Consider the following 11,876-nt stretch of genomic DNA (forward strand, 5'->3'; position numbering starts at 1 on the left):
AGGTTTATAAAATCATGAGGGGCATGGATAGGATAAATGCACAAGATCTTTTCACTGGGGTGGGGGAGACCAGAACTAGAGGACATCGATTTCGGGTGAGAGTGGAAAAATTTAAAAAGGACAACCTTTTCACGCAGAGGGTGATGCATGTATGGAATGAGTTGCCAGAGGAAGTGGTGGAGGCTGGTACAATTACAACATTTAAAAGACATTTGGATGGGTATATGAATAGGAAGAGTTTAAAGGGATATGGGCCAAGTGCTGTCAAATAGGACTAGATTAGCATGCTGGCATCCCAGGAATGCTACCGGACCAGCAAGCCAGCAACCTGTCGGAAAGTTCTGGAAGCAAAACTTCCAATCCCATTATGATAGTTGAGGGGGGGGGATTTTGGGGATTTAAATGAATAGTTTAAATCAACAGTTTATTCAGGAATAAACTGCTAGTATCATTAATGATCATGAAAATACAAGACTGCTGTAAAAAAGCACCGTGTTTCAGTAATATCCCTCAGGCCACAAAGTCCATTTCCAATCCAGACCTTTGGGTCTGATCTATATATATATGATTTCCAACCAACAGTAATATGGCAGATTCTTAAATAACTGCTCTCTGAAATGGCTTACAATATATCACTGACAGAGGAATGTACACCTGCGGTGGTTCAGGATGGCAATTTGCTATTTCCTAATTGGCATTGAAAAAGTATGTGTAATGAATCACCAGTGACACTTCCAGGGAATAAACTTATCTTTTAAAGAATCCACAGAGTTACCACGTGATCTGTGACTTGCATGTCACAAGGCAAAAACTTCCTGCATTAACTTGCAAAACATGCAACCCACCTGAAGTAATGAAAAATATCAGTGCCACGCTCCAAGCTATTAAATGGACAGTTAACCCTCAGATTTAATCAAAGAACTATTTAAAATCCCCTGTGCACAACACTACATAACTACTTACAACAATTTCTTCACTCAAAGGGTAGTGAACCTGTGGAATGTTCTACCCCAGAATGCTACTGAAGCCAAAGCACTGAATATATTCAAGGAAGACATTATTTTAAGGTTTAATAGACATCAAAGGATATGGCAAGAAAGCAGGAAAATGGCATTAGACTGAGGACCAGCCATAAACATTCAAGTGGAAAAGCAAGCTTGAGGGGGCAAATGGCCTACTCTGGCTCTGGGTTGCTATGTAAAAGCTCAATGCAAGTATTTACAGTACTACATGAACCACACGAATATGTGTTACTTCATGAAAATGTGTTACTTCATGTCAAAAATGTTTTAGAGTAGAACAAACCAAAAAAAACTTTCTGTATAAATAATACAGGCCACTTCCTTAATCACAAATTTTCTTTTAACTCTACCAGCACAGAAGTTCCTTGACAACCCTTAGTTAAGATTAAACCCATTCTGTAAGATATGGGTGACCCTGAAATGACATGGTAAGTCCTAATGTACAAAACATTCACACATTCATCTATTTTTTTAAAAAAAAGCAAAATGACCCGAACAAGAACTGTAGACAAACACCATGAGTAAAGTAGCTTTAGGGCCAAAGCCTTTGTACATTCCCCACAGCTGAACAACCCTGCGTTATTTTCACAAAAACAACAGAAGTTAATGGCATTAACATTGAAGTGAAGCACGTTGCTGCACATTGTCTTATTATTGTCACTGCTCAGCAGGCCACAGTATAAAACGTACCAATTCAAATGGTATAGGAAGTCACTGAAAAGCAATAACTTGTTTTTAAACCAGTCGCATTTAAACCACACAATTTTTGGTTCACATCTCGCAGAACATCCAATCAACCAATAATATACTGGGATACGTGACAGGAGCATGTGCAGTAATGTTCTGAGCTATGGAGGTCCTGGTTTAAGTCCCACCTGCTCCACAAATGTGTCATAACAAGTCAATTAGATGATATCTATAGTAGAACAAGTGACTACCTGCACGATGTGTATTGTTCTAAAAAAAGCAATGATTGCAATGGCATGAACCATACAATGTTATCTAATGTAATAGTTCTGAAGTAATTAATGTCACATTGACCTCCACCCAGTCTGATGATGTACACACCATCTGTAGATGGAGACAGTTAGGTTCTACTGTACAGCAAAGCAAACCCTTAGTAATTAAACCTGACAAGGGAGGTTACTGTCTCAACTGCAATTATGCAATAAACTACATTATGATGCCACCTGAAATACATTTCTGTTGAGATTTACCAATTAACACAGACCACAGGTTCAGTATAGGGAAAGGAAGATTGTGGCAGCAAACTACTCAAAGTAGAGAACACCATGCTGGTGATGGGGCTGTCTGAAAATATGTCATACATCAGTTTTCATTCTTTACTGACACCTCACTTTCCTTCAGCAGATCAAAGATTAGCTATTCCTTTTTATAATGAAGCAAATGAATATGCAGTTGATGCTTGCCATCTGAATACAATTAAGATACAAGTACTGAAAAAATATTTGTTGCAGAAGTTTGTTTTTGTCTTACAACTCACCAGGGCAATTCATAAGAATGTCAATTTAAAGAGAAAACGAACATTTATACTGTGTGAGAGGTGGATGCTGATTGGTTGATAAGTGGACTCTGATTGGTAGAGATGTTGCAATGGAGAATACACTAGTTAATGACTTCTGACAGTTAAATGCCAAAATTTGTTTACAATTTAAACTAGGCAAAATATTCTGATTGATCAAGGCACTGCCCAAGAAATAAACCAGCAGATGACTGTCACCTATTTGTGGAAGTGAAGTAGGTACAGTGCATGTATAAGTTCTTCCTGTCTGCATGCAACAGAGCCCTGTGTCCTTTTCTACAGAAATATTCAAGTTCTTACTACCAAAGACCATTAATGTAAAACTTATATAATAGATATGCTTCGTTAAAAATCAGAGTTATACATTCACAAACTAAATTTCAGAACAAGTTACAGAATTATTTGGATGAGGATACAGGAGACATGGTTAGTACATTGGCAGATGACACCAAAATAGATGGTGTAGTGGACAGTGAACAACATTATCACAGAGTACAAGAAGTCAGATGGACCAACAGGTTGAGAAATGGCAGATGAAACTTAATTTAGATAAATGTGAGGTGTTGTGTTTTGGTAAGGCAAACAAGGGCAGGGTTTATGCACTTAATGGCCAGGCCCTGGGGAGTGTTGCCCAACAAGGAGACCTAGAGATGCAGGTGCACATTCCTTGAAAGTGGAATCTCAGATTTGACAGAGTGGTGAAGGCGGCATTTGGTCCACTTGCCTTATTGGTCAGTGCATGAGTATAGCAGTTGGGACGTCATGTTGCAGCTGGACACGACATTGGCGAGGCCATTTTTAGAATATCGTGTACAATTCTGGTCGCCCTTCTTTTGGAAGGATGTCGTGAAACTTGAGACGGTGCAGAAAATATTTACAAGGATGTTACCAGAACTACACGGTTTGAGTAATTGGAAGAAGCTCAATAGACTGCAGCTATTTCCCCGGAGTGTCGGAGGCGGAGGTGTGACATAATAGAGGTTTATAAAATTATGAGGGGCTTGGATAGGGTGAGTACCAAGATCTTCTCCCCAGGGTAGGGGAGTCCAAAACTAGAGGGCATAGGTTTAAGATGAGATGGAAAATTTTAAAAGGGACACAAGAAGCAACCTTTTCACACAGAGGGTGGTGCATGTATCGAATGAGCTGCCAGAGTAAGTGGCGGAGGTAGGTACAATTACAACATTTAAAAGGTACCTGGATAGGTCCATGATTAGGAAGGGTTTAGGGGGGTATAAGCCAAATGCTGACTAATAGGACAAGGTCAGATTGGGATGTTTGGTCTTTTATGGACTAGGCCAGACCACTCAAAACATTCTTAAACAGGCAGCCGCAGACCATAACTTTATGATTTGTTTTGGTAAGCGTAGAGTGAACCTCACCCGGAGTAAGTTAAATTAGATTAGATTCCCTACAGTGTGGCCCAGCAAGTCCACACCAACCCTCCAAAGAGTAACCCACTTAGACCCATTCCCATATCCTAAATTTACTCTGACAAATGCACCTGACACTATGGGCAATTTATCATGGCCAATTCATCTGACCAGTACGTCTTTGGAGCACCTGGAGGAAACCCACGCAGACACAGGGAGAATGTGCAAGCTCCACATACACAGTCACCCGAGGCTGGAATCGAACCCGAGTCCCTGGCACTGTGAGGCAGCAGTGCTAACCACTGAGCCACCGTGCCGCTCTTTTTAGTAAATCAGGCCTTTAATGTTTTAGATTAGATTCCCTACAGTATGGAAACAGGCCCTTCGGCCCAACCCGACCACACCAACCCTCAGAAGAGCAACCCAGTCAGACCCACTCCCCATATTTTACCCCTGACTAATGCACCTAACTCACGACCAATTCACCTAACTTGCACATCTTTGAATTGTGGGAGGGAACCGGAGGACCTGGAGGAAACCCACGCAGACACGGGGAGAATGTGCAAACTCCACACACACATAGTCACCTGAGGCTGGAATCAAACCCAGGTCCCTGGCGCTGTGAGGCAGCAGTGCTAACTGCTGAGCTATTGTGCCACCCTAAGCTGGGTTGACTACCAGATTTTAAAACAGACAAAAAATTATTCAAAAAATTACACAATGAAACACAAAGAACAGAAATAAAGAACTCCTACAGAACTCAGTCTATCCAAACTAGACTTAATTAGACTGTTCCAAATATACACAACAGTCCCAATAAGCAAACTCCCTTTAAAAACCAGTATGAATGGAACACATGCTTACAGGTTGAAGTTGAAGGGCAGAAAAGAGAGAGAGTTCCCACACAGCTCACTGTTGAACTTCCCAGTTCAAGACTGAACTAAACTGCTCAGCTCAGCTAAAGAGCTGACCACTCCCCTTTCATTGTACAGGTCACTTCTAAAACATGACCACTTAGGCCTGAAGTCTCATCTGTTTACATATAAACAAAAGGTCTCTCAAAATCCTTTTCATCTCTGTACCAAACCAGACTGATTGGAGCCCAGCCCGGTTTATTGCCCCTCTGAAAAAAATCAAGGACAGAATCTTCTTGAGCTGAGGTACAGCTTTTGAAAAGAAGGGACTAGCTTTGTGACAGGTTAGCATGGATCAGTAGGTCTTTGTTTCCATGCTGTATGACTCTGCTACAACAGGTGACACTACGAGGTGCCTGAAAAATTATGACTGGTAATGATTTTTTTGCAAAGCCGTTTCCTTCTTACAACCCAACAGGCCAGTTGATGACTTACAGCCACCCATTTAATTAAAATACATCCTTATTCCCCAGCATTTGTTTCAAGCCAGCATGGTCAATTGGTGTCTGTTTCTCACTCACAACATTTCATAGAAAATATATTCATCATATCACAGTGAACACTTTTTGACATAAGGAGACCGCCAGTGTTTTGGCAGTAAAGTACATTTGGAAGGCAAATAAGAAGGGTTTGTTAAAAGGAAACATTTTCCTATTTTAAGCCAGCAGATGAGTTATGAAACCATTTGCCTGAGACTACACATCAGGAATATTAGAGTGTGTGACACTTGCAAATGACTAGCTTCATCTTCTATGGAACACCTATGGATGAGAACGCGAGTACATATTTCTCCACATTTACTCATTTTCATGTTGTATTCGCCCTTGATATGTATTCTTAAACTTTACCGTCATTCAACTCTAACTTACCAAAACTAGCATTTAATCTGGTCTAAAGTACACAATCAGTTCAAACTGACCAATCAAACTTCATAATTGCTCTGTCTTTCCTTTCAATTTAATTTCACCTTTTGACGTTGACCCAGTAAAACTGTGATGGGAACATTCTCAAAACAGCATGGCTAATTTAAGGTTATTACAGCCCTGCTTTGCTTAATATCTAAACCAATATATTTGAAAGCCCCAGAAGTTTGATTCCCATTGTAAATTCTACCCTTATAATACATTTTCCAAATTCCGCAGTACCATCCCCCACTCGCGAAGTCTGCATTAAAGATGCCTTTGGTTTTCCTCTAATGTTACTAATGAAAGGGTGTGGGATCTGCTTTTAATTGAACAATGTATGTTTAGCAAAGTAGACCTCAGTATAAAATACCAAAGTCTGGAAGAAAACGCAGGCCATAGACGTGTTTGTTTACTTTTCACCGTCTACCATTGCACCTGCTGCCTTTGTGCACAGCTCCAGAACCAATACTCGCTGAAATATTATTACCCTCCCATCGCTAGAAAATAGTTTTAGCATAACATACATTCACATGAGCATGTAACCAAAAGAACAAAAAGGATTTTTAATATCATTTTTCCAGCTGCAGAAGAATTACTTAGTCACTCTTTCAAATGCCCAACAAGTCTCACTATCACCCAGTAAGTCAAATCTGCAAAGACATTTCAGTATCAATCTAACAATATGATAATGCTAATTAACCTTTATCTGGAACCTCAAATTAAATTGCAAATTCTATCGAATAATCTAAGTTATGACTTTCTCAGTATTTATTCCCATTCATTGAGAGCTAATAAAATACCTCATTCATGGCAATACTAATTTCTAAATCTATTATGAGACCTTGCTTTGATCTTTACTTTAACCTCAAATTTACTCAGACGCTTTGACCTCCACTTTCATTTTCAGGTTTGCCCAGATTACTGCTGTGACTATCCCTTGTTGAACCAGTGGGAGCTATTTCTCAGATGTCTGATTAACATCTGATGCAGGAGTTAATTACATACTCCCAATCATTCCTCACACTTTTCAAGCTCTCCTGTCTTCCATTCAATTCTTAGTCCTGAACATTCAATTAGTATTGAAACTTGTCACTGTTGCATGTCCCACAATTGTTGCGCTCATCCTTTCATTTGATCCCTGCTATAATGCATACCCAAGCATGCTCTCTGGGCGACTGACCTGCAGATATGAAAGCTCTATAGGACACTTCATGATCATTCACATTACCACATTTCATCTTTTATTCACCATATTCTGCTCCTCAGGACATATATCACAAATTGTAACAACTTGGATTATAAGGTGTTTGTTTACTTATCAGTTGCACAGAGTCTAAGATCCAATTATTCACAAAGAATGATCTTTAATAGCTCAATTTCTATGATGAATAAGTTTGATCTTACTCACTTCACCTATTAGCTTACTAAGAGCTTTCCATTTTCTTTGATTCTCTTTCTTCGTATTTAATCTGTTGAATTGAAATCAGTCTCAGAGGGTTCAATGTGTTCTCCGAATTTTTTGAGACCTTGACCCTGATGAAAGCCTGCCTCCTTGCATGCAAAACATTTACATATGCAGAAAAAAAATGCAAATTATAATTGCAGTAAGCTTGCAGCATCTCTGACTGTTCTATACAAACAGAAAACTATTTGGAATTGTGCTCATAAACTAATGAATCGTTAGTTGAAGTTTTTTTTGCATACTATGCCTATGGACAACGGTTGTCAAATTTTAATGTGGTTAATTAACTAAAATATTATGCATTATTTCACTGCATGATTCCTTTGAAAAAAAATGCAATTCAGAAAGAATTTGCAGTGGAATTCATGACCATGATGAGTCTGAAATTAACTCATAGTAGGGCAAGCAAAATGCCCATGTAGCCTTAAGACAATTTGCAATTTTTTAAACCATCTTGACTCTTATTACCTCCTCTTATACTTTCTAAGAAGAGTGATTAGAAACATCAGCTTTAAGGGGTGAACACTAATATCTTGACTACAAACTGCAAATCAACTGCTTCTCCAAAAGATGACTTAACACGTTCCATATTGTTTCACTTGTACCTTTTCCGAAGGTTCATTCAACAGCATAAATAGCTCACTGGAGCCCACATCAGTGTTTATGACATGGCTTTCTCAAGCTGCTTAACATGGAATTACACACCTCTTTGGTGATCTCAAAGTGGTACCACCACTGAGCTTCAAGTGGTACATTTATATTCCGTAACCTTGTATCTATCCTCAATGCTTAGTGAATCAAAGAAGCATTTTAACTAAAACAGAAAGTGATAGAGAAACTCAGCCGGTCTGGCATCATCTATTTTTTCTCACTTCAGATACTGCCAGACTGGCTGAGTTTCTCTTATACATTGTTTTCTTGCAGATTTCCAGCATCCACAATTCATCGTTTGTATTTGAGCATTTTAACTAATTTGTCCCATAAAGTGCAAGCACTGTCTATTACTGCATAAAAAGAGTCCAGAACCAACATACTCTTCACAGAACTAAGATTCCTTGTGACCGGTACAACTTGCTCAGATGTATCATTATTTTCATCCTCCTTCATGGAATTCTCTTCATAATATGGCAGTTCTGTCTCTATGTGCCAGCTAGTTCATCTCATTGTAATGATACTTTGTGCTACACTCAAGGCATCTATTAATGTCTCTTTGGACATTCCTGAGTTCTGTTAATCTCTTATTGTGGTTACAATTTTGTCTCTGTTGTAATAAGCCAGACCTAGGAATGATGGTTCATCCTCATTACATTCAGGACTATTTCAAAACCTGTTAGAGAGTCATGAATGCTTTAGTATGTTTCACTTGCTCCGTGAAGGAACTTAATTTATTAGGACATTTTTTTCAATAAAAGGCAGGAATCATTTGATCCAATAAGTTCTCCCTCTGAAAATCAAACACTAATTACAGTCAGTAGCCTCTCTATATTAGACACCTGAGCACAATTGAGTCAGCTAAACAAAAGTACTAATATAGAAATCCCCAAATTGAGTTTTAGCTATATTTCCTACAATTTTTAATGCTCTTGACATATTAATTTATGGAATGAACATACATTTTCCAAAATCTAACAAATTGTGACCATTAAGCAGAACATCCTTTTTGTAAATCTCATCTTACAATCACAACAGATGATCCAAAACTTCATCAATACATCAACTGATAGCATCCAACTTGCAAAATATTTCTTATATGAAGTGGCAAAATTAAGGCCATAAATTGTTTCCTCTTTGAAGGAACCGAATCCATGTCAATAAATCCACTTCATTCTTCTACTGATAAAATAGTTGTAACTCTAAGGATATCAAAAGATAATCAAACCTCACCAATTTAATTTGCTTCTGTCATTCTCTACCAAGCCACTGGCATTTTAGTTTCTGACTGAAGTAATTTTTGGATCGCAGTATGGTTACAGCAAAGAAGGAAGCCATTTAGCCCATCATGCTGGGCTGTCTAACTGAAGGGATGATGGATAGTACCATTCCCGATCTTCTGTTTTTCACCTTCACCTTGCATCAACCAATGTTTCCTACCATGTTATATCCCAGAAAACAAAGCTAGGCCTGGACGTTATAAAACAAGAGTCTCCTCACCCAATTTCTACAGTTTCAGTCTGTTCATTTTTAGAGGGGTGCAATTGAACCCCCAGTTAGGGCTAACCATCTCCATGTAATAATACAATATAGCTCAGAAACAGGGCCCTTCAGCCCACCAAGCCTGCACAGATTCCTGATCATTATTTAGACCTGTTACTTATTGCCAATGCACAGTATCTATCCCTTTGTTCACTTCATAATATACTAATAGCATAATACACGTCAATAATTTTGAAAAGGGCCTTATGGCAGAACAATTTTATCTCTAGCTCTAGGGCAGAAGTTCCAGATTCAAGTTCCACTTCTGGATGTAATGACTATGGAGTTGTATCATGACTGGTCTGAACAGGTTGATTTGAAAGAAAACTTATTGAAATCTACAATAACGCCACAATAGGGGTTAAGGATAGTCACTTTGACCAACAAACATAGGAACTGGAGCTCCACATGAATTGGTGCTGAGGTCACCACTGTTACATAAAGGATTTAATCTTGGGAATCATATGTGAAATGTCAGCACTTGCGAATAGTACTGAGGTAAAGACACAGTTAATATTGAAGACGACCGCAACAAGTACAAGATACAAATTTATAGAGTAGTGTGGAATTGGCAATAGAATTTTATTGCATAGAATGAAAAGTATGAAGAAAACTTTTATCACATAGTGCTTGTAAGATGTGCCTAAATTGAGTAGGGTAGCAAACTGATTAAGCCACACACATCCAGCAGTCTTGAAAAAGTTGCAATGCATGTCAGCAAGGTCATAAAATGAAGCAAACAAAACATAGGTGTTCAGTTCTAGGGAGGCTGAATTGAAGAGCAGGGGACTCCTGCTAATCTTGTACTAGACATACTTTGAGTATAATGCAGCGTTCTGATGTCTCATAGAGGCAATTAAAATTATAAAGGAATTGGATGGGATAGACATAAAGATGATGTTATCACTTTGTGGGCAGATGCCAAAACTAAACTAGGGGCCATAAATAAGTTAGTCACCAATAAACCCAAAGAGGAACTTCTTGGCCCAAGTAATGGTAAATATGTGGAACTCATCACCATAGTGGAGGCAAATTGCCTCACTTCATTTGAGGGAATGCTTAATCAATGTACATGGAAAAGTGGAATAGAAGGGCTGGCAGACAGCCAGTCAATAGAAGGAAACTTACATGTAGAACAATGACAGATACCAGCCCTGCCAACATATTATAATGATCAAAATTCCAAGTAATACACCAACTTTGATGTGACTAAACCATTTGGAATGTCTTGGGCAGAGTGACTGCCACCAATCCTTTGCAATAGCGTCAGCCTAATACCCAAGTGGAGATGAATGCTCACAGTCTTCAGCAGAAGCTGGGCTTCATCTTGCGAGCAACTAAAATTCCTTATTTCATCTGAGGGATGGGACATCAGGTTAAGCACACTACTGTCACTGAACCATTCTGAACACACAGAGATACAGCGAACAATCAGTTAGGGTGGAATACTCGTTCCACGCCCGAAATCCCAAAGTAACCTTTAAATAATTGAAGAAAAACACACCCAGTCCCAGGCCAGTCTGCGGGAGGAGGTAAACAAAGTGACTGAAACACAGACAGCGCCAGGCACAAGAGCACAGCTGAACATGCAAAACCCAGCTCATGACTTCGAAATAAAAAATGATTTCTCACATTAAGACAAAAACCCACTTCGGGCTGCTGCTTATTATTTTTTAAAATTCTCATGCAACAAGTTTCAACAACTCCCACAGAGAAACCTCGCTAAGGTACCCCAATCAACAGCTTGCCTCGGTTCTTTACCTCTCTCTGCTTCCTTTTATTTAACTGATAAAATAAATAAATGGATTGACATGGATTGAAAACACATGTCCCTCCAAAATAAAATTAAACCTCACTTCAGGAGGACATGAATCAACGGTTAAATTGAAGCTCATTTACCTTTAACACACAGGAGTGTCATTCTAGTTGCGGGTAAATTGCGCCTGTGTTTCTTGCTGGAGTTAGAGGCGCCACTGGGCGCAGGTTTCTTCAAAGGAAAAGTGCGTGGGGAGAGGGTGGGATCTGCTGGATGATAGACAGACGAAGAGACCAATAGGATACAGCCTTGGCAAGAGGAGGGCGGACCAATTGTAGCCAGGACCAATCAGACCCTTCGGAGGGCGGGAGCTCAGTCTGCCCCAGCCCTGTGGTGTCTGTCAGGAACCTGAGTCCCAGAAAAGCTCTCAGCTCAGTGTGAGTGCAGCGCAGGGCACAGAATAGGAAAACCTCTCCTTCTCGGACCCCTGCAAACCAGGAAAAGTATTTCTACAGCTCACATTGCCCAATTATAGATTTCTCAATAGATGCAGTCAATATTAAAGGCGAAATATTTCTTTCAGAATCCTTTTAGATGTAATAATCTGTTTTAACAGTAACAGAAATTTCTGGAGAAACTCAGCAGGTCTAGCAACTTCTGTGAAGAGAGAGGAAGCAAAAGTTGTTTCGACTACCGTGACCATGATAC

The 11,876-nt window shown here is 39.3% G+C and overlaps 1 protein-coding gene across 1 annotated transcript in view; it reads right to left on the bottom strand.

The window, feature by feature from the left end:
- LOC122541036 (protein unc-13 homolog B-like) overlaps positions 1–11,528 on the bottom strand; it is a 146,486-nt gene extending 134,958 nt beyond the window's left edge. The window contains exon 1 of the mRNA XM_043677515.1: positions 11,312–11,528. Coding sequence (XP_043533450.1) covers positions 11,312–11,333 — 22 coding nt within the window. The 5' untranslated portion in view covers positions 11,334–11,528. The remainder of the gene's footprint in view (positions 1–11,311) is intronic.
- Positions 11,529–11,876: the final 348 nt, after the last annotated feature.

This window comes from Chiloscyllium plagiosum, chromosome 36 (assembly GCF_004010195.1).
Source record: "Chiloscyllium plagiosum isolate BGI_BamShark_2017 chromosome 36, ASM401019v2, whole genome shotgun sequence".
Taxonomy (NCBI): domain Eukaryota; kingdom Metazoa; phylum Chordata; class Chondrichthyes; order Orectolobiformes; family Hemiscylliidae; genus Chiloscyllium; species Chiloscyllium plagiosum.